The 25,364-nt window shown below is 28.5% G+C and overlaps 1 protein-coding gene across 2 annotated transcripts; it reads right to left on the bottom strand.

Moving 5' to 3' along the window:
• On the bottom strand, positions 1–22,170 carry LOC112597330 (fatty acid synthase-like). Of its 2 annotated transcripts, XM_025343331.1 has the most exons (28): positions 21,880–22,170; positions 16,548–16,770; positions 15,732–15,884; positions 13,551–13,925; positions 10,137–10,375; positions 9,842–10,072; positions 9,575–9,766; positions 9,379–9,501; positions 8,941–9,171; positions 8,682–8,871; positions 8,365–8,594; positions 7,481–7,618; positions 7,238–7,410; positions 7,014–7,158; positions 5,532–5,645; positions 5,356–5,464; positions 5,011–5,268; positions 4,343–4,519; positions 4,108–4,262; positions 3,674–3,850; positions 3,306–3,611; positions 2,719–3,173; positions 2,538–2,661; positions 2,298–2,474; positions 2,047–2,226; positions 1,203–1,982; positions 716–961; positions 1–626 (listed from the first exon to the last, which is right to left on the bottom strand). In XM_025343331.1, the coding sequence occupies exons 2-28, from the start codon at positions 16,750–16,752 to the stop codon at positions 147–149; spliced, it is 6,363 nt and encodes a 2,120-aa protein (XP_025199116.1). In that variant the 5' UTR covers positions 16,753–16,770; positions 21,880–22,170; the 3' UTR covers positions 1–146. The 2 variants fall into 2 exon arrangements, with proteins under 2 accessions (XP_025199116.1, XP_025199126.1); XM_025343341.1 differs by lacking the exon at positions 21,880–22,170 and having other exon boundaries at positions 2–626; positions 16,544–16,641.
• Positions 22,171–25,364: the final 3,194 nt, after the last annotated feature.

Raw genomic sequence — 25,364 nt, 5'->3', positions numbered from 1 at the left:
AAAAAAAAAAAAATTGAAGATCGAAAATCAATATACCTACTAACTTCTACTTCCAACATATACATCATTTCCAACGAAAAAAATTGGATTGAAATTATTTACATCGACACGACAGAAATTAATATTAATCAATATTGACAAATTTTTCAGGCCACATTTAAAGTATTTTTAGTTTCTACAATTGACGTATCAATAGCTGGTGAATCACTACCATCATTTTGTAATTCTTGCAGTCTCTTAACAGTCAAAGTTCTAATTTCTCCAACACTCAACACCAAATCATAATTTCTCTCCAAAGTCTGTTTGATTTCAGCACCCATCAAAGAATCCATACCCAGATCAGCTAGAGTTGCTGATGCATTGATATTCTTAGTGTCTTTGATACCAAGAATATTGGCAACAGCTTCAATTAAGCTCACTTGTCCGGCACCACCAGAACCTCCCTTTCTTTTTTCAGCCAATACCATAGAAGCCAAGACAGGTTGTGGATGTTGCAAAAATACATCAAAAGCACTCAAACAAGAAGCCATACGCTGCGGCAATGTACCACCAACCACTGTATCGTTTCCACCCATTGTTTCCATGATAAGTCCAACATCTCCAATAGCACCCCATTGAATAGCCAACTAATAACAATAAATCAATTATTAATATCAAATTTAATTAGTTTTAATTGGTAAAAATTATTATATTATTTATATCAATATCAACATACCCCTGGAAGACCAGCTTCTTGTCTAGCTTCACAAATTCTTTCCATAACCGAGTTGGCAAAACCGTAATTAGTTTGTCCAGCATTACCGCGACCACAAGATACTGATGAAAATACGACAAAGTGATCGAGTTCGGGACAAGACTTCCTGGTAACGGTGTCTAAGTTTTTAGTACCAGTTACTTTAGGTTTGCTCACTATTTCAAAATCTTGTGGCGTTTGATTTTCTAAGAATGCATCTCTCAATACCTTAAAATAATTAATTAACCAACTATAAATATTTATAATAAACAAAAAAACAAAACGATTTAAAAACATACACGTACGAAATGTTTAAATATTATAAAATATACATTTTATATAATATTATGAATTACTAATTTGGATTTAACAATAAATTAAAAACTTAAAGTTAAAAAAAGTAATTTAAAGGCATTCGCAACTATTTTCTATATACAAATATACATGAAAAATAATAACGGTTACTTACAGCAGCCAAGTTGAAAACACCTCCAACTGGTCCCAATTTATTACTGTCGTCGATCAATTGTTGAGCTCCATTTAATGTTGAACAATCAGCCTTAGATATCAATACATTAACGCCGGATTCTTTCCAATTGTTTACACAATTAGCTTGATAACCAGTGGTGATTCCACTTCTAGCGGTCAATACAAGGTTTTTGGCTCCTCTCACTATCAACCAGTTAGCTAATTCCAATCCAAAACCTCCCAGACCTCCAACAAGTACATATGTCTTGTCTGGGTTCATGTAAGACCGTGGAATAGAAGTTACCAATTTGGTTGCAGGTTTAACAACTGCTGAAGATTCCTCATCTCTAATTTTCAACACTACTTTTCCAATATGTTTACCGGATCCTATAAATCTGAACGCTTGTTCTACTTGAGATTCAGTGAATACTGTGGCTGGTAGAGGGTTAACTGCGCCATTCTTGATACCTTCATTTAGCAATCTCACAACTTCTTTCTTGTCTTCACTTTCGGAACCGGCATCAAACAATGAGTCCAAAAGAATTCCGTGGAATGTAGTGTTTTTCAAAAATACAGACATTCCTAGAGGACTGTTGTTGGATAAATCAAGTTTACCGATTTCAAGGAAACGACCGTCTTTGGCCAAGCAACGGACAGATGCTTGAAGTTTATCTTCTGTCATCCGGCGCCCGCCGAGATCTACACCACGACCTTTAGTTTCTCTTAATACGTGTTGTTCAAAACTCGTGTCACGAGAATTGGCAATATTTTTGTCAGTTAACTAAATAAAATCATCAATTAGTTATATATTCAAATCTTTTACATTATTATAATATTGTTAATACCTTAGGGAATGTCTTTTTCAAAAATTCTCTCTTTTGTTTGCTACCAACAGTAGTGTAAACAGTAACACCCATATGTAGAGCAATAGCGATTGCTGCTTGACCGACACCTCCAGTACCAGCATGAACTAACAATGAGTTACCTGGCTTCATTCGTCCTCTTACACAGAGTGCATAGTAGGCCTAGAAATAATTAAATAAAAATGTTTACGATTACTTATTGCAGCCACATCAACTAGCATTTAACTACTTACAGTTCCATAAACAACAGGTATAGTCGATGCTTCTTCCAATGTCCATTTGCTAGGTACTTCCCACAAGAACCCAGGATCAGCTAGAACACTAGTAGCCAACCCTCTAGCAGCAAGCATACCCATCACCCTTTTACCTTTAGAATTACGACCAGAGAATTCAAGTCCAAGAATGCAGTCCTAAATACGAAAAAAAAAAGTTAAAATAACTAAATTTCACTTAATATAAATAATAAAACATACTTGTCCAGCTAAATCACCAGGCAATGCATCAGGAGGAAGTTTTCCAGATGCTAACATGATATCACGGAAGTTAAGTGGTGCGTAATAAACGGTACACAATTCAGTATTTGGGTTGTATTCAGGTCTAAAATTGAATATGCTTTAAGTCAATAAACTTTTGTATTAAATAATAAATACTCACTTATAATAAGTCAAGGGTCCTTCAATCCATTTCAAACTGCTCAAATCTCCTCTAGTCAGAGCGTTAATGTAAGCATGCTCAACTTGTAATGAGGGCTTATCCTGTTGGTTTTCTAATTTCAAATGTCTCATTGAACCCCACACTCCATTAGGCTTCAATACATTGCTCAGTAAATCTTTTTTCAGCTGTGCAGCGTATAGAGGATCGGTTAAAGAGAATTTTGGTGCAGCCGGGTCTTTAATGAATACTGATCTGACACTATTACCGCCAGGCTCTTGTTTGACACAATTAACCAAACCGATAATACCATTAGTATCTTCTCCTTGAGCAAACAAAACAATTTTCTTGCTTGGGTCAGCTTCAGCAGTTTTTAAAGCTGATTTTAATGTCTCAACCCATTCATAAGATTTTTCAGATACTTGAATTACTTCAGAAACTGGTTGATTTTTTATTAGCTAAATCATAAAATAACACTATTAAAAATAACATAAATTATACAATATAAAATACGATTTATAATTTATTAAAATAATTAGAAGATATGCGATCAAATAATTTTGTTTAAATTAATTATATTTGAAGCGTACCTTTCTCAACAAATAGAATGTTCTACCGTCAGCAGATAACTTGCTTATAAAAATGAGATTGTTATTCTCAGCAAGGCTTTGAGAAACATTTTTGGCTTCAGATAAAAGGATAAATCCGCCGTCCTTTACTGTCTCGGCCAAGTTATTTAGTTTTTTACTTGACTCCAACGCATCAAATGCGACCACCACATGAGCGTTAGATTCAATAGGCCCACTTTCTAATGATTTATTTGTCATTTTCACTTCTAATGATCCCAAAAACTGAACCAAAGCTTGTTTTTGAGTAGTAACTAAAGTTGCGTCCAACTGAAAAAATTTTAAAAAAACTGTTACTTGAGAACTTAAACATTTCATATTGCAATACTTACTGATATCAAGGGTTCAGATTCCAGAATATTTACAATATTAGGCATATATATTTCTTCAAATGGTTTATCTGCTCCATATTCAACAACCTTTACTTTTATAGCCCCAGCACTGTTTTCTAAAACGATTTGTAAATACGAAGAAAATATGTCTGATATTTCGGTTTGGGAAGAAACAATCTGTAAATTAATTACTATACATTATAAAATTATATAAAATTATATAGTATAATTGCTAATTTAAAAAATAAAAATAAAATAAAACATTATACAGTATTTATTATTAAACGACAAACATACTTTCGTGTTGTAATCTACGATTTATAATGATTAAATCAAAAATATTATAAATAAAATGAAAACTTAGATTTTTTTTTAAAACCTATAACTACAATTAACTATATTAACAATACATAATATAAATTTGGACAAATTACTTTATCATCAGTGTATGGTATAAATGTGTATTTTTCTAATTTAGGAGCTGCTTGCGATTGTTGTCTTCTTGGAGCTAGGCTCAATTTCAAGCCACGAAGTTCAATTCCACCAGATTTTATGACATTGATATCTCTGTACATTTTTATGGAGATCGCTAAAAAATATCAACGTGATGAAATCCAAAATACATAAATAAAACGTCAACAAACAATACTTTGGATCACAAATACTTACAGCTACTCTCAGGTAAGGATTCAATAATTTTCAAATGCTTAACAGGATCAACAATAATTTTTTGCATTCTTGTCGGTAAATATAGTTCTTTTACTTTCAAACCCAAAATTGAAAACTGAAGCATTGTATCAATATAGCTAATCCAGTTTCCATTCCATTCCAATTTTCCTTGAATACCTGGTAATATTATTGTAAATTAATAACACATTTTTAATAAAATGTTTATATATGATGTGTATATATACATAGGTATTAAAATTTATATGTTTAATTAACTCTATAACATATTATCTTCTTTATTAAATGCATAACACCTTTAGAACCCCAATAATTTTATTTTATTTTATTGAGTAATTTTAATTTGTAATTAAATAAATATATATTATAATTTATACAGTTACTAGGAATATTTAAAATTATAGCAAGTTAAAAATTTTAAATTTGTACGTAATTTATAATTTTACATTCAAAAATTACTTAAAAATGAATTAATACATTATAATAAAATTACAAAATGAACCTAAATATAATAAAAATATAATAGTATACCTGAGTGTACACATAAAGTATAGAACATATTATATTGTAACAAAAGTTATTAATTAAAACATTAATTTATATACGATCTACTTCTATAGTATCTAATTAATAATCATTCAATACATCACCTTTGTTATCAGATTCTTTTACTCCTCTAAATGCTCCTTTATAATCATATCCTCGCAAACCCAAATCTTTGTATATGTCCCCTGTCTTAAATGGTATAGTCTTCTCATTGATCTCGAAAATAGGTAGTTCAGCATCTAATTGTTTTAAATCCGTGTTGTTTATAATAGAGATATTACCAGTTACTGCAACAGAATCTCCTTCACAGATTTCAAAATTGCCAGTTCCTTCAAAAATTCTGATTGAGAAGCTTATGTTTCCTGCGAGGTAAGATATGTTAACAAGTAACAACATTTAATATTACTACTACAATTACACCGTTGATATACATTGTATTATATAATTACCAGTTTTAGGCATGATAGTTGCACGCAAAAACTGTACATTTTCAATAGAAACTGGGAACTCTTCGATGTTCTTATCATGAATTTTAGCGAATGTCTTCCATACAAGTGTCTAAATTTTTTGTAATACACTTTGTCAATAACTCAAAAAATTATAATTTGATTAAAATTTTTCTTACTAAGTATCCTGTTGCAGGGAATAGCACTCTTCCATCAATTACATGGCCAGATAAAAACTGGTCTTCTTCCTTACTTAAATCAACTTTGATTATGCACTCACCAGATCCAGTTTCCTGTAATCAGTCATAATATTAGTACAACATTTTCATTAGTTAACGATAGTCAGCAATCAATCCTTATATATATATATACATATATACAGTAGAATAAGTTTAAGGCGCTCTCGTATAATACGATTTCCTGCATAATACGCTCATTTTCACAAGTCCCTTGATTTTGATAGAGGTTAACGTGTAAATTACTCCTAATAATATGCTTTGTATTACCGGATAAGACGCTCTATGTCAATGATATTATATAATATAAAATTAATAATCAAAATAATGTACAATATGATTATTGATTCAAAAAGGCACTGCAACTTAGTATACACTATGTGTACATACCATACGATAAGGATAAGCTTTTAATATAATACTACTAATCATTCGTTATCTCCCTGCAACAAATACGCTTGATAATGTAAATGAACTAAAAAAATTAATTACATCTACTGACAATTCAGATGAAACATTATAAAATCTTAATATAAATGAAAACTTCAAAAACTCAAAAAATATTTAAAATGCAAATAAACAAAAATTGATATTTTTTTAATGTAAAATAAAGTACGTAAATTATAGATAATACGTCATTTGAAATAATAAAAATAAAATTTAATGACAAGTATTTATGTATTAGTATACTATATCTGTAATAATAATACAATATCAACACAATTATAATAAAAAATTCAAAATTGTATATACAATTTTTATTAGTTAATTTTCAGATTTTCCTGCGTAATACGATTTCTTGTTTAATACATTATTTTTACCTAGTTCCTTGGAAAGCGTTTTAAACGGATTCTACTGTATAAATATTATTTAAAGAAAGATGTTTTAAAAAGTTTTTGAATACAAATACAGATATTTTGATTTAGAAAACTAAAAAATTAATACAACCATTCTAATACAAGAAATTTAAGAGCGATAAAATAAAAAAATACTATAAATTTAAAAATAAAATATAAACTATGGATTACTATATTTAGTAAGTACCTAATTGATATTATCTACTTATAAATTAACAAAGTTAGAAGTATTATTGAAAACAGTAACTTAATCACTTTTATAATAATTTATATTAACACCACAAAAACAATAAATTGAAAATTTCTGAACATATAGTGAATTGAAATTTTAAACTTTCAATGAAAATATTAAAGATTTTCTTCCATAATTATTTTCATCTAAAAAGTGGTCAATCAACCCAAGTAGCTTAAATAGATAAAGACCCGTAAAGTTATAGAACAAGGATGATATTTTTTTTGTAGTACATATAAATAAGTGTAGAGTGAAAAAAAAAATAAGAAAACTATTTAGGTAAGTTATTATTTAGTTTATTTTATTTTATTTTATTTAATAGTGTTTACTATTTACCTTTTGTTGAAAATTAGCAACGGTCCATTTAGAAGAGTGATCCCATTCGACCAACGATTGAATCATTGGTGTCCCACGTCCAACAGGATATGACACAGTCGGGTACAAATTTTTGATTTGTGTTTGAAGTCCAGCATTGTATAATCTAAAATTAAATAAGCAACATTAATGTATATTCGTTTTCCAACTATTCGATCAATTCAAATAGAAAAATCAAAACCTACTTTCCAATAGCTGATAATAAGACTGAAATATTCCCTTGAGGATTTGTTGAACGCTTAGTTAGACCAATGCACAAACAATCTGGCCCTAGAGATTTCTTTAAAATAGCTAGAAATAATGCATGTGGCGCAATTTCAATAACAATAGCATCTTTTGGTATATGAAGTATAGCTTCCTAAATAGCAAAGGCGTTAAAATTATTTGACAATATCATATAATAATAACAACGTAATGAATGATCTTACATGGAACAAAACCGGTGACAATAAATTGTTTACGTGATATGCAATAGAACTTGTTTTAGCAATCGGAGTATCCCATAATTTTTCGGGTATAGATGAACTGATCCATTTTGAAGACCGGGGTTTTGGGTTTTGTAAAATCTGATATGGATAATAATTTTAAAATAATAAATGAACCACAAGTAATTATATGAAATATGTATGCATCACACTTATAAATATTATTCAATGTATTTATAATTTTGAATAATAATAAGCACCATTTGAGTGATCACTTATTATCATACCACATTATTTTTTTTAAACAGGATTTATGAACTTTAAAATGTATTTAAAAAAAATAATATGTACAATAATTTATTTCTATATAATATAATATAATATATTATAATTATATTTATAACATAATATATATTCTAATTTTATATCAATCCTTTATTTATAAAGATTATTTTTATATTATAAAGCAATAACTATTATAATTTATTATTTTTATTATCATTTTGATGATCAAATATAAAATTTAAACAAAACTATAAAAGTTACCTCGTCAATTAATAATACCAATTTCACTCCGAAGTAATTTATAAGTGATAATAAGTGCATCGTGACTATAATATTTTATCGGGAAATAAAAATATATACAAGTCAAAAATACTTAAACAAGCTAATAAAATTAAATATGAACTTTGAACTATTGAAAATAAAATAAAAATGACTGAAATAATTTTTGAGCTATACAAATAATAACTTACGCAATAAATATTCTATATTAAATTAAAATATAAAATACAAAGATACACTTTTTTAATGAAAATATTAATAATATCATAGTATTAATATGTTATTTATTTTTAATTTATAAAAATTATGTAAAACTAACTTACTTTTTCCAAACTCTTACGAAGTGCTGGTTCTGCATCAGCAATATATTTAGAATGAAAAGCAAATCCAGAACTATTGACTTCTTTGGCAAAAATTCCTTCAGCTTTGCAAGTTTTTATAAATTCACTAACGCTTTTAGAAGGGCCGGATATTGTTACACTGTCTTCACTATTATGACAGGAAGCTTCCAAATCAGCTGGCAATTTTTTTTTAGTATCTTCCCAAGTCAAGCCTAAATTTACAAATTCCCATTATGTAATATGAAAATAAAGTAATTTGGAAAAATAACAACAAATTCGAGTATAATTTAGTAATTTACCAACAGCAGCCATCGATCCTTGAGGGAGTTTAGCTTCCAAAATACAACGAGCTCTCGATAATGAAACTAAAATAGTCTGTTCAATGGTAAGTGATCCATCGACATAAGCACAAACAAGTTCACCAACTGAGTGGCCGACAAAACCATCCGGTTCGATTCCAATTGATTTCAATAATTCAGTCAATGCCACCTAAAAATATTAAATATAAATTTAAAATTAACCAATCAATCAATAATAGAATAAATACCAAAATATTACTTGCACGCATGTTATCGATACAGCCGAATTGAGGACATTTTCAAATGTTTTCTCATCTTTGGAGTTCAAAATGCTCAGCAAATCAATACCTTCGGCTTGAAGAACAGTAGCTGCTATGTTGATGACTTTAGCAAAAGGTTCTAATTGAAGGAATCCTTCAACCATACCAGCCCATTGACTCCCCATTCCAGAAAAAACAAACCACACTGGTCTTTTACTTAATTTTACTTCCTAAAACCATTAAAAAATAATTATTTATTTAATATCAATAGATTGATATTAAACTCTATAAATACATTTCATTAAACCGACAACCAAGATAAAACTATAAAAGTATTTAAAAATTAAAGAACTTTTAAGTTTAAATTAATTTACGTTAACAAATCAATGAGACTTGATTAATTTAAATGATCTAACAATTAAAATAAAATAACTCACAGTAACTTCAGAGATCGATTTTCCTAAGATTGAATATCCTCTATAACCGTGTCCGTTAATGTTATTAGCATGAATATCGTGTAACAAAGAAACAAAATCATCGTCTAACGGTGTTTCAGCAATCTACCAACAAAAACGATGTATACGGTTGATAACTAAAATACTAATAAAAAAAGAAGTCTAAAAAAAAATGCACATTTTTCAACATATTATTCACTGCTTTTTCTGTTCTTCCAGACACGGTTATCAAACGGGGTACATAGTTTACAATTGTATTGGTTTTTGTTTTGGGATTTGACTTCAACAACACGTGAGCGTTGGCACCACCAAAACCAAAAGAATTGATAGCCACATAATTACCATTGAAGTCCCAATTTTTGTTCACGACCTGCGAATATGTGTGATTTTCATTAGAAATTGTTTTTGACAACTGTGGTAATTAATTATGCGTTTTCTAAATTACCTGTAATCTTCCGTCTAACAAAGCTGGGATGTCAGGGTTTGGGCTGACAAAATGAAGATTTGCAGGAATTTTACCACTTTCCATAGAAATGACAATTTTGGCTAACGAACAGAGACCGGAAGAGGGTTCGGAGTGACCCATGTTCGATTTGACAGAACCTATCAACAGTGGCGATTTTCGGTCTTTAGTAAAAAATTCTGCAATAGAATTGACCTCTTGTGGATCACCAGCCTAAATTAGCATATCATGAATTAAAATAAATGTTTATGGGCATCACAAAATTAAATCATCATACTTTAGTCCCCGTCCCGTGAGCTTCTACGTAAAACACCTCAGCTGGATCTACACCGCATTTGGCATAAACTTCTTGGATGAGTTTATTTTGCATGACTCCACTCGGAAATGTGATTCCCTGGTCTTTAAACCCATCGTTATTGGTCAATGCTTCCACTACCGTAGCATAACTTCTTTTGGCTACACCAGCCTTCTGCAAGAATACTGATACTACAGCTTCGCTCCGCACGTATCCGTTTCCTGTAAACAACTATCAAGTATAAGCACATGATTGAAGCTGACATTTTTTTGAGAAATTGAACTACTCCCATTGACGCACATTAGTCTCAAATCATTCCCGATCTCCCAAAAATATTTATGAGGATAGTAATAACGGCTTTTATAAAACAGAATATTTATCTAATTTGATACTATATATGAATCAGAAGTTTATATCTTTAGCCTGACTCGTCTTATCCCGAAATCAAAAAATTATATTTCATTAAAAATATGTAATAAAAATCACAAGAAAGAAATTCAACACATTTTTTTATATTTATCTATGAAAAAGATAACAAAAATATTGATGACATTGATGGTGGAGGTAGATTGTGCAATGTGCATAGTTGTTAGCTTATTTAAATATATACTATTGATGTAAAAAAAAACAATTTTACTCTTCTCCCTTCTCTCAAAATCAACAAAATCCCGTCTAAATACTTTAAATAAGTAGATGTAAGGATATCATCTCCCCAGATAACAGTTTTTTTTTTTAAAGATTTAGAGATTTCTGAATTATATTCCACTATTACAACCATTGTCTATTACATTTGTCAATCAAGACACATGGACATAATTATATTTTCGTTGTTTTATACAAAAATCAAGAATATTTTATTTAAGAATATAAAATATAGTTTATATATTAATTTTTCTACCGTTATCATACTTCGTAAACTATTATTGATATAGTCAAAGTCAATATAAAATTATTTATTATAATACGTATGCCATAAAATTAAATAAAAATATAATAGATCATAATATTATCTGTTTAATAAATGAAAATAAAAATAAATTGATATTTAAAAGCAGCTATAGTATAAACTATAAACAAGCTAATTATTAACTATTGCAATAAACTAATAAATAATTATATTCATACAACTAAATATAGATATAATTTTAATATCCTACTAGTGATACAACTCGAAACAGCTACAGTGGCAGTTTTTTACCGTATTATTAGTATACTGCACCGGCATATGTTATCACCATCTTATAAACATACAACACAGGTACATAGTACATGGCAAATTTACATTCAGTTGAACCAATTTCGTGTTATTGATATTGCAATGAATTATTAACCTATTATCAAAATTAAAGGTATGAATAACATTAACTGTGGTTAAGCGTTAGCTTTTTTCCCGATATTTTATTTATTTATTTTTTTTTTTTTTTCAGTAGTAATATGAATATGTAAAATGCAACAAATTAAACGTAACCTTTAACTTTGATAATAGGTTATTCATTATTATGTTAATGCTAATGCTAATAACACAAAATCGATTTTACCATTGATAATAATTTATTAAACAAATAAGCTTTTCTATACTAAAAAGTAGCGATTGACCAATTGACCAAGTGTCGTCGACCGTTATGGAGCGCTGTAGTAGTCAGCAGTCCAGGGAGGAGGGTATACTACCTCTGACTATACTTAGAGTTCTCGGGCAGTAATAGTTAATTAAATGGTGCAGGAATTTAAAACAACTTCGGGCACGCGTTCGTCATCAAGTGCTTGTCAAATGTCAATTCGTGACTACTGAGAACTGACTATATTATGTACAAAATAACATTATTCATAAACCTTGGCGAATACGTTAATTTATAAATTCCACTAAATTTTTAATACAAAAATATTATTGTTTAAATATCAATGGATTTGTTTTGATTTATTTTTAATTTTACAGCTGAATGTTTTATTAAATTAACGATATTTCTGGTAACATAAATACATTTTAAATGAGTTTTTATCTATATTTTTAATGACTTGTGTAATGTAGAGAATCTGTGTACGATATCCTTATCGGCACTTTTCTTCTAGGATTTTTTGTTGTTTATATTATATTTTAAATATATTTTAAACAACGATAATGCCTAGTAACATTAGAAATATTTAACTAATATAATACAAATGTTAATAATAAACCTAATAATATTTGTTAATAACTCTTGATTATTTTTCAAATATTTTAGCTGGCTGATCTTGTGGTACTTACCTATTTTCTGGTTAAAATTTAATTTAAAACAACCGAATATTATGATTAAAACATATATAATTTATTGATTGCTTACCTTTTATTTTTTATTATTTGATGATTTTTTTTTTTTTTTTTTTATGAATCATGTCTAAAAACATAGTTACTTTAAATTTGTACAACAAAAAAATGAAATTTATAATAATACAAATAATACATTTCTTATTCTTGAGCACTAGTCTATATTGTTTTAAATTTTAATAAATTATATTTCAAATATGTATGCATTATAACTATTATATAAATATGTATATTTATTAAAGTAATTTAATCTATTCTATATAGGTAAGCTCTTTATTATTTTTATCGTATTTATCGTTGGGTATTATTTAAATAATATTATTTTCATGTACGATCAAAATTAACAAGCTCATACGTCACAAACTCAAGACCTAACCCGAATATTAATTAATAAATGTAATTCCATGAAAACATATTTGTTCATTATAACAACGCCGTCCATCAGCAATCAGTATAAATATCATTTTAGTAGCCGAAAATACCTATACCTACTATAGCTTATCTGTATAATTTATTAGCAATAGTTTTAATGATCACAAACATCATTTGTTATGACCTATATGTTTGTAAGACAGAAACATCATATGCAGATGTAACGTGCTCATAACAATGTAAAAATACTGCTGCTACAAGTGTTTTGAACAGTATCGCTTGAAAACCACAATTAAATCTATTTCATTTCATTAATTTAATTTATTAATAATATTTTTTACTCGTATTACTCAAAGTTATTAAAAATATAAATTCTACAGCTGCTTTTAAATAGCTGTTGATTATCGTTTATATTATTTTAGTTCTGAGTAAATTCAGTATGATATTTTTTTTTAATATTATAAAAACAATTTGAAGTGATAGGTGTGGTATCAATACTTAACCTAGGGCGATAAAACTCTAATTGCGTTTTATACTCAAGATTATGACTAGGATTTATATACAAAGTATAAAATATTACATAAAACATGTGTTCAATTATTTTGATATTTCTATTCAAATGTGTACAAGGACGTTGGAAAAAAAAACACATACCAATGCATATACTAGTCCCAACTCCTACTTAGTGCTTATGACGATACAAAAAAAATAATAAACCTTACCGGACGCGTCAAAAGCTCGGCACATCCCTTTCGTCGACAACATGCTCAACTTGTGAAACTGTAACGAGTTGGTGGGCTTGAGCAGTAGGTTAACACCGCCCACCACGGCCGCCTCGCACTGTCCGCTCCGGATGCAGTACAGTGCTTGCGACAAAGCGAACAGACTGCCCGAACAGGCTGTGTCTACCGCGTAACTGGGTCCGTTGAAATCGAACGTGTACGAGATCTGATTGGGGAACATGGCTCGGCTACATCCGGTCAGCCCGAATCCGTCCACGCGCTCTTGCACTCGGCTCCAGTAGTCGTCCGTCTCACTTTGGAATGTGCCCACGAACACTCCGGTTTTCGATCCACGGATTTCGTCCGGGTTCACGCCTGCGGAAGTTTTGACAGTGTTATTGTGACAGGTCGGTTTCGCCAATACGACATTTGTCACGGGCAAATAAGTGAACGGGCGGGTGTGTATACAACGTGAAGAAAAAACAGTAACCTCAATTTTACTGTCTACACGTTTTACTACATTGAGTTATAACTTGTTAGTAAAACGTACCCAGGTTGCTACTGGCGAAGTACTAGGTACTCATTAGTCATTCATTAAATTATGCTATACACTAATATCTTGTACACAGTATACACTGGTACAGTACTGTACTTAATATTTATATTTTATTATAAAATATACGTTTATTAAATTATATCATTCATTTTGGCGTCAATTTTTAATGATTATGGCCCATGGGTAATTAACAGTTCCTTACATTTTCACAACACGTAAGACTCGATTAAGAAGTTAATATGTTTAGGTATTATTAAATATTTCAAATATTATTAAAATATGAAACCTTTAAATTATATGTATATATGCAATGGGACCTCTACACCTCTCTCGAATGTGCTGGTTGTGCACAGTTAAGGAATCGCAGCTCTATATTTTTTTTCAGAGAAATATTTTTGTTAGTGCGAGGGTAAGTGTATTAACTCAAAATAAAATTTTCTTAGTTGTTTTATAATATATCGGCACACCAGATGGCATTCGACACCTCGTCCTCGGTTTGTAAAACAATTCACACGATCATTTTGGGCGCGGTTTATCGTGTTTTACACGCGTTTTACTGTATGCAGTAGTGAAAAAAACGACTTGAAAATCTAACGGTTGTTAGGAAATATGGCTAAAAACATTGAAAACGTCAATAAACTGTGCACTTTATACAGTAATATTGTGACGCAAGACTGGTCGTCATTATGTCAAAGCGCAAACGGCCGTTATGAATTTAAGATTAATGTGCTAAAAACACTTAAAAAATGAAAATACGCATTCGAGTAATGTGCATACTGAAAATATTGAAATATACGATAATTTACTAGTTAAAAAATCAATTAAATATAATGTATGACGTTTAATTTGTTCAAAATATTGAATATTTTTCAATTTTATAAAAAAAATGCTTTTTATTCGTATTAAACTCCAATTTGATTTTCCTAAAAATTAATAAATCTTTACAGTATTCCATGTAATAGAAAAAAAACATATAAAATTATAGATAACATAAAAAATATTGAAATTTGAAAACCAAATATCACAAAATAATCGAATCAAACTTTTCTGAACAAATATACATAATACATATGTATAAAATCTTAAGTGTTGATCATTATGATATAATTTGCCGATAATACGAAAATTTTCCGAAAGAAATATTATGTGAATGGATTGGCAACAACGCATTGTCTATACGACAGGCTTTGCGCTGTCACCCATAGTTCTATATACTTTTTAGTCTAGTCTTTAGTTATTTTTGCCAAGTCGCGTAACGGTGGCATCTTCATATAATCATAAGGACGTAGAGGTGACTACCGATTAAGCGTTTTTTTTTTTTTTTATTTAATTTAAATGAGTTATAATTATTGTAAAATTCTGTTTCTATATTAGTAATCTTGACAACGATCGTAAACAATTGAAGAGTATTCCTTACAGCTCAAAAACAAACACTCTTTAATTCATACGTATAATATAATACTAGGTAACACCGTTACACTCAACAATTATATCACTTGTTACAGTTAGTATTTCGTCGTCAAAATGCTTTCAATCCATTTTTTATTATTTTTTTGTATGTTTATCAATAACTTTAAAATCGTGTAGGAAAGTAAATGCAATATCTATTATGATTTATAGCTTACCAGCGTCCACGATACATTCGTAAGTTGATTCTAAAAGTAATCTTAACTGTGGATCCATGGCTTCCGCCTGTTTAGCATGTATTCCAAAAAAATTGGCATCGAAATATTCCAATCCCTTGAGTTTTCCAGTCCTCGACGGGAGGCCGTAAAGACCTTGAAACAATTAATTCGATTTAAAAAATGAATACTTAATTATAAAACCTAACCAACGATTAAGTCTAAATATACATTAGTATAAATAGATGATGTTCATTAACTCATATTTAATCATCATTCTCTATACCATTCATAGAATTTAACAGCATTACGTTCAACAAAAGCCATAAAATAATAATATTAATATTGTTTTATAGTAACATTTACCAAAGTCTAAATTATTTATTAATGAATATAACAATATAACACATCGTTAAAGACATTATATCATGCAATATTCACTATTATCTCGATTCCTTTTCAATTTTCCAATTGACGTTGTATACTACCTTGGTATTTTATTAAATTCAAAAGGTATATCTCCAGTTGAGTTATTGTAAATCGTGTATTTACCAATTTTAAAAATAAATTTAAAATATTTATCGAATAAATAAAAAAAATGAGTTTATAATCATAATATCATATAGTTACACTGTTATACTTAATTTATAACATTGTTTGGTCATAATATCCTGTTTGAAATTACTACTAAGCTACTGCCTAGCAATTACCTTTTGTAATTTCACATTACACATTATACGTTTGCACTATCGTTTTATGTTAAGCCCGAAAATACTAATAAACAATGTATAGGTAGGTTTATTATTGTAAATTACTTGCCAGCAGGCCAACGACGATCATCGTCTGTGACCATATCTACACCAGTGAACAGGTTTTCTCGGAATTCAGCGATTGAATTGGACTCCGGAAAACGTCCGGATATCCCGCTGATGACCACTTCGTCATTTTCAAAATGTGAAAAATCACCGTTTACAGCCCCATTTCCAGTTTTTAGTTGACTAGCTTGAGAGTATCTTGATGGCATAATAAGTACCTTTGATTACTAAAACATAATTAAAAATAGATAAATGTTAATTTTCTGTGATAAAAAATAATATGAAATATAATTTTAAGAAAATTATTCTTTGACATACAGAAACCCTCGTAAGAAGAAAGAGGTGTGAAAATATGAAAATATAGTATTTATTTCATTCGTGGTAATTAATGTAAGTATGTGTAATATATTTATTATTCAAAGACAAATCAACAATATTAATTCATATAACTATTATTCGTGAACAAAAGTTTAATATAATTATTATTTAATACAATACATGTAGTAGGGCACTTAATTTAGTTAAGTTACGTAATCACTACCTCTCCCTCTAAAAGTTCACCTTAACATAGTGAGGGGAAGACATAATCGGCTATTCTGTTTTACCTATAATACTATGCCAACGTTAGCGGATAAGGCGAAATTAAAGGGGTTAGGTTCGTCGGCTTCGTCCCCCTAAGACCTAAACTAACCTTAGTCGGCCATTCGAACTTTAATAAAATTATAAACACTCAAATCGAATTAAATAACTGATTTCATTAATCATATTTTATGTATAATATTCTGTTATCGTATAATGGTAAAACCAATGTTTGCGAGCAGTACGACAATTCTGAATTTTTAGCTCTATGCAATTTTATTTATTATGAGACAAAACGGATCCAATAAAAATGTAAATATTAATCTTAAAGCTAAAGTACATAACAGTATAAATTATAAAAAACTTCAGTAAAGGTGATAAACATTTCATAAATGGGAACTGATTTAGGGTTTAGTTCTTCAATAGAAACAATGGATCCTCGTTCGCTATTCTCGTCATTCGTAAAATTGAACTATTATAATGTTTATTGTAAATATTCGTTATCGACTATGTATTGTAACTTTTTATGTTTTTATTTGTTTACTCTGGATTATTAACAAAAGCTTGAAAATTTATTCCAATTTTAAAATGAAAATTTTTCACTCCGCCCTTTGGTTTTTTTTTTTTTATCGTGTATATATTAAATAAATAAATTGATGATATTTTAATTATTCATAATTATTTATAAAATAGTCTGATAACTTAATTTCATCCAAACAACAAATTATCTATTAACAAATGAAAATATCAACATATTATTATTTATTAATATTATATACTGGCATATAAAAGGCCAAAAATTCTAAGGGGAAACAGTGTGTGTTCCAAAAAAGAAACATAAAAATAGTGTCATGTTCAATGTGTTAAATAGTATTATATATTGACATACTTAATTTAATATTATGTGAATTCGCTAATTCATAACGGTTAAATGCGTACATGGCCTTAACAGATTTACTTGTTACTTAATGTACAAGGCATCAAGCTTGCATAAAATTGAATCTAATATACAGGATATAATAGGTACTATAATACAAATGTCAAATGTGATTATTTACGAAGTTCGTACTAATTCTATTAGCTACATAGATAATTTAACAACAATATAAATCTACTTTAAAATAAATGCTATGCAGCTAAGATCCAAAAAAATGTATGTTTATTAATTATTGTTTATTTTTCTTGGTACTAATTTCGAATGTGTATAAAGAAAGTTTATAATACATATTGGAGCATATTTTGTCATTTTTAACATGCACATTAGCATCTATTTTCACATCTTTCTAATGAAAATAATTTCTGTCTTTAAGTTATGTTTTGTTCTTACTATTAAATAAAATAATAAAAAATGGTGTAAACAAGTGGATACTATCCTGCTGTACAATAAGTGTCGAGTGAGTTACTTTAATGGATATGTTAAATCTTAATTCAATGATTTATATACAAAAAATGATTATGAGCGGTCTATCTTATCAGCATATATATATATATATATATAATAAAGTATATCCTACATTGTTTTTTTGATATTTTTATTAGACAATGGTGGCAACAGCGGGCGATTACCCTCATTAAAAATTTCTGGCCTACCGTAAATTTTATGAAAATTATGAATTTTAAAATTTACTTCAAAACCTAGCTACCTATCATTAAAATATATTCTTCATTGTTTTTAAATCTACAAGAAGAAATATAAATGCATAAGGTTAAGTAAATACGATGAGTAATATATTCAATGATCTATAAAGTTATCGTGTTATCACAACCAAGTCTGGCAGGAATATAACTGGTATAATTCTATTTTTATATAATATCGAAATAGGCAATGTTATATACATCTTTGATAAGCTGTTTTAATCAAGTGATTTTTATTTTTACACAGATGTTTTACTCATTTAGCCTTTACTCTTTAGTTCATATTAGTTTTTTCATTATCATTAAAAAAATAATTATCAATTCCTTAAAAATATGAGTTCTAAAAAAAACAATAAATAATAATTATTATAAAAAAAAAAATTATTACCAACAGATTAGTTTAATATATTTTATATACCTGCTTAGTACTTATGTACATTATTATTATTTTCATATTTAAAATATTTATGGCACAACTTATTTTATATTTTAAAAGATATGTTAATAATATAATAATAGTTGTTCATTCAATGAAGAAACTAACAATCTAAAAGTGTTTTGTGGTCACTCGTTATTTTATAATATTTGTACTAATGAATTGAAAAAAAAAATTTAAGTACTTATTATTTCCTAATTAATAATGCGATATAATTAAATTATATCGTGTTACAAATTATAAATATATATCAACATTACTATTTATCCTATATTACAAATATTAACACTATGTTAATATAAGTATTAAAAAACTGAATATATTTTACAAAACTTGTAATCGTTTTGGAAGTTGAAACATTAAACTAATAGATATACAGGTAATTATCAAATTATGAGTTTTAATTTTTAAATAAATATTTGACTATTCAAGTTTATTATTTTATATTATATACAAATTTGAATACTATTAAATTAGTTAGTTTAAATTTATTGTTTATCAAGAACCTAACTTAACCTTTTTATTTTAGAGTTCAATTCACAATTTTAGAAATGGACGGTTTATAAAACTTCCCTAAATAGTTAATAATGTATTAAAATTTAAAAATATTTTGGATAAAAGCAGAGAAGCTGAGAAAAAATCAAACTAGACTTTGAACATCAAAGTCCGCTTATCTCTACGTCCAATCTATTTTTCTAATAAAATTTAAATATTATTACTATAATACATTATACTTAAAATCGACCTTTATTCGACATATGCATGTGTTTTAGATAAATGTATGATACATTTACATAAATTAATTAATCTAATCATATTAATATATTAATATATGTATTGTAAATAATCTATCGACCATAATAACCGTTAGGAAATGTTTATTATTATTTAACTATATACAAGCCAATAAAATTATAATGATAAATTAAGGTTAAACCCTGTTTGTATAAGTTAATTTATAATCAATCATTGTCAGTATTTACAAAACTTTATCTTGTAATATTAATAATTTAACATGTATGGATTTAATATGCGAAAATCACTTTACACATCCACTTATACAGTCTCAGGTAAATTGCCAATAATTTTTTCATAAAAATGATTATTATTATTTTATACTGAAATTTACAGTGTTTCATTGTAAACTTCGGGAGTTATATAACGATTGAGAGGGAGGAGTGGCTTTAGTAACCATAGCACTCACCGTCTTGAAATCAGAATACTCGTAATTTTTTCATTTATGGTTAATTAATTGATATAGATACAATACAAAACCATTTTTTTTTTTTTTTTTTTTTTTTGTCACTGTTGAATGAAGAGAAGAGAATAGAGAGACAAAGTTACTCATATTGAAATTCGAGTTCGTTAGACGATGTGTACTACTTCTCAGTTTTTTATTAAAATTACACCCCTAATGGTACAAATGAGATAATAATACATTTTGATTTTCTTTATGGCAGGGGTCTCCAACCTACGGCCCGCGAGCCGAATCCGGCCCGCCAAGCTAATTAATGTTTTGAAAATAATATATTAATTTTCATTGTTTTTAATTTATTTTTTATTAAATTGATTAATAAATTAAAAAATTATATAAATAAACATACATTTTTTTAAATAAATCTCATCTATTCTTATTTATTTCTCAATTTCATAACCTATCAGATATTCCTAGAATCCTAGATAGACAACATTTTTTTTTTAGACAACACATTTCTAAAAATGTTGGCCCGCGATGCCAAAGCGTATATCAAATTTGGCCCGCCGTAAAAAAAGGTTGGAGACCCCTGCTTTATGGCACACATATTGAATATCACTATAGCTCCATAAAACACTGTTTTCTCGGCCACTCAGCACACCATTATAGGAATTTAAAACGGATCGATCTCGAATAAAAAAATATATAAGAGAACAAACTCGATACGCGGCAACCAGCTTGATGATTACCAAATTCTTCTTGGTAACCTGTTTGATTAAGAAATACTGCAATAACGTCGATACTTTTGACACATGCCAAATAGCAGACAATCATTCGTCACACCATAGCAAATAATACCAATCAAATTTTTGTACTATCGCGTGTTTTATATTAAATATTTATTTAATTAATATGTATATTATATTTGTATTATAACTGTACAAACAGTTTCGGCGCTTTAATTATTATAAAATCGGCTAACGTTCATAGTTATTAAATTAAAAAATAAGATATGCATAAATGTTATACGACCGGCATGGGTTAATTTCGATCATAGTCAATTCAGAATCCGACGGCGTGTCTGGACGAATTCAAAAACTGCTATTAACACTTGAAAACTGAAAAAACATAATTTGTGCTAACCACTTGTCGACATTTATAATTGCTGTTGACGAAAATATTATGAGTTTAATTTTTCGACGACCTATTTCGGCGCAGACTAAAAAAAATGTAAGTACCCAAATAAATATTCAAAAGCTGTAATCGTCTTCACTTGGACAGATCACTACTCACTCCTCCCCTCTGACCCTCATAAATCGGCAGATTTTTGCGAACGTCAAAAAACCGAAACAGACCCAAATACATAGGTAATATGTAAATAAATCGACCACGCTAGAGCATGTTAAATATATACACGTATACAGGTATAGAGCTTACATTAAACGTGTGATATATTATGCGATATATAATGTATTACGACTACGGACTTACTTGGTACTGCAGTGATATAAATTATTTTTTGGATTAATTTCGTCCGTCGGGACGGACCGAAGACTTCGGTGCAAATTTCGACGACGATGACGATACAAACGGAGCCGGTATACAATCAAAGATTCCGGAGACGCGGACGTGTTGCGGTACACTCTAATATTAATAATGATTCGCTGTAAACCACTGTAGATCACTGACAGAAGTATGCGGACAAACACTATTGTAAGTCGTGATGTACGTGCGTGCGTATGTGCGTATGCATTTACCTGTCTCGGTGAATTGAAGTTATTTGTTTTTTTTTTTTAATACGATCAAGAAAAACGATTATAGGTTAACGAGATTAATTATTATAATATACACCGTGCTCTCATGTGTGTGTGTGGTGTATGTGTGTCTTGATTAAAATAAAATAAAATTATTATTTATGTTTACTATGCTGTCTTAACAATTAAGTTGTACAATAATAATATGTACTCACATAATATAGGTATCTTATATACACGGCAAGGTTAAATCAATGTTAAATGATTACAAATAACCTCGGCATTTATTAGATATAATATAATATTATAAACAATACCAGGAGCCGTTTCTCGAGTTCAGATCGATAACAATATATCGTTTAGAGTTCACGAACTTTATTTTCCTTGCAGTAGATCATCCCCACACACATGTTATACATGCATATAAAGTCTGACTCATCGCTGGGTTGGCGCAACAAAAGATTTAGATTCACATCAGTCGACTTTCAAAATATTGAAAATATAATCGTTTTATAACCACCACGGATATTAAAGTTATTCACAAATTCCTAATAAGCAGTAGGTATATCATTGAAGGCTGCAGAACGTGTCTGTCGTCGTATACAAGTCTACACCGTAAAGCCCCAAGACGACTAACCGTAGTGAATGTGGAATCCAATTACAGCCTTTTTGAATATTAGTTCGCTAAACGTCCATCGAGTTGAATAAAATTGTCACCACTACAGTATGCAAACGTCAATAAATGTGCTTGAGTGTGGCTGGAGATATGAATCTTAAACTCAAAACTTCATTTTCTTGACCATAGAAATATCTTAGTTTATAGACTTATTATATACGATAATTATAATATCATCTCGTTATTATAAATTTCTAGTCATAATATTTTTATCGTTGTAATTTAATGATAACATCACTATATTACCATACAGTGTTGCATCAATTAATACTGCACACTTCACAGTAATTCAAATTGTTTATATATCAAAATTCAATAACGTATTTCATATAATTTTTAAGTAACGTTCGGTTCACCTTAAAATAATATTTAAACATTTTCAAAATTGAAGTTTACAAAATAAAATTTTAAAACTACAGATAACTTTAATTAAATTGGGTCGTTGGATTTTATGTATATGAATATTAAGTTGAAAAGAGAGTCTCAATAATAATTTTCCTTCTTAAATTATTCTGACTGAGAAACGGGATCAACAGTTATCATAAACAATCAAACAAAGTTCGTATGAAATACTTACTGGAATAAATAATTCTGCTAATTAAATATCTACACACATTTAACTCTGAACACTGGCTATACTTGGCTAACTCTAGTTTATTAGAAACACTACTAAACACATGCATTATTGCTGTAGTTCATGTAATTCAACATTAAATATATAAATCTACATGGATCACAAATAATGATTAACAAAAATTAACATATACTGTCCTGTTAAAAGACTTCAGGTATCTCCGTGTGGCTGTAGCGTATCGACACATTCGGCACGCTATAATACCATCTACAAATATCTTCAACTCGCTCAGAATCTCAAATGGACAAACGACAATAACATTGAAAGCAATGGTTTAATGTTTTGAAAATTCAATAACAAGTTAACAAAAAGTGCAATAGGACATCATACAAAAGCGACTACTTTCCTTTAAATTTTTACCTCTAAAACACGCACTACAACTACGACGTGCGTTAGATTACCGATAGTTTTAGAAATTTAGAAATTATTAGTCAACATCATATCACAATTACGATGATTAGCTGTAAAAACGATTTATAAATAATAATGTAACATTAATAAAACGACTATCAGTGAGTAACTACTAAAAACTGCCCATAAACATAATATATATATAAATATATTATGTAATTTAATACATGGCAATAAAAATGCAGACAGCTTATACTGTAATTCAAATATTAATGATGATATAAATAATTATAAATATATTTGAATCATATTAGACGCGATTTCTACCAGCAAACAACGGCGATAAGTTTAAACCGATAAGCCAGGTATATTGAATTCATAATTAGATGGTAGATCATCATGAACCGCTATTAATTACATAGGTATAGTAAAAACAATAAATATAGTAATAATATTTATATTATATGGTCTAACCTACTAGTACAAACTACAAGCAAATATCAATTAATCACGGTTAACTAAGCAATGATACATCTAGGACCTTTAAACCCTTTGATCGGAAATAAAATTTGTGTGGGTTTAATTTCTTATTATAGTATATTATTATTTATAAATTATAAATTTAAAAATAGTCTTCTCGACAATTGTTGCGGCGTGTAGTATTAATAATAAATAATTATACTATTTAGTTTTGCCGCCTACTTTAATTTTTACAATACATAGGTAATAACATACAAGCTTTGATTTTGTCTGTCACCTAGTATTTAATGCGTAGCAGCTAATTAACTAACTGGAGGACTTCGAATTAATCTAAAAAAGTTAATCTGCTGCAGAATACGAATATAATAGTAACTTAATGTTTATAAAACGACATTTTATGAAACGAAATTATTAATCGTAAAAAAATATATTATAAAAAAAATACTACATTAAATATTACAAAATAACCTAACACAACCGACAATCCATAGTTATAACACAAGATCTAAAATTAAAATCTAATATTTTCCAAAACATTATAACAGATTTTTTAGAATTATACAAAATACTCTGTACTTGAATAAAAAATTGTTAATAGTTTTCATTATTATTTATTTATTAGTGAATTAAATTTCTAAAATAATTTTATCAAGAATTTACTATGAATACTTAGAATACCTATCATTTATATTTGTATTTGTTATTAAGTAATCATATTATTATTATTATCTCATATTTTATTATTGAAATTCTTTAAAGTGATTACACACTTGATGTTTCCGACTTAGCGTTTACAAACAGTAGCGTATGTTAATGATTTTCAAACGCGTGGAAAAGCTTTTTCACCGTGCGCGCCTTACTGGTGCTCTCATTTGTCACTCAGTTTTCGTATAAAAACATCACATAACCGCAGAATAGTATTTTTAATTTTTACGACTTGCATGACGCAGCAAAACAAAATTAATAAAAAAAAATAAGTTAAAAAAAAACTTAACATCATTGATGCGTACATTCGTTTAACTTAAAAAAATACCGTTTTAAGGAAAGTTTTTAATAACTTTTATGACATCGTGACAACATC

Source organism: Melanaphis sacchari, unplaced genomic scaffold (assembly GCF_002803265.2).
Source record: "Melanaphis sacchari strain LSU unplaced genomic scaffold, SCAv2.0 Contig0_pilon_pilon, whole genome shotgun sequence".
Taxonomy (NCBI): Eukaryota; Metazoa; Arthropoda; class Insecta; order Hemiptera; family Aphididae; genus Melanaphis; species Melanaphis sacchari.
Note: the sequence above shows the minus strand (reverse complement) of the source record. Positions and strands in the feature narration are given on the sequence as shown.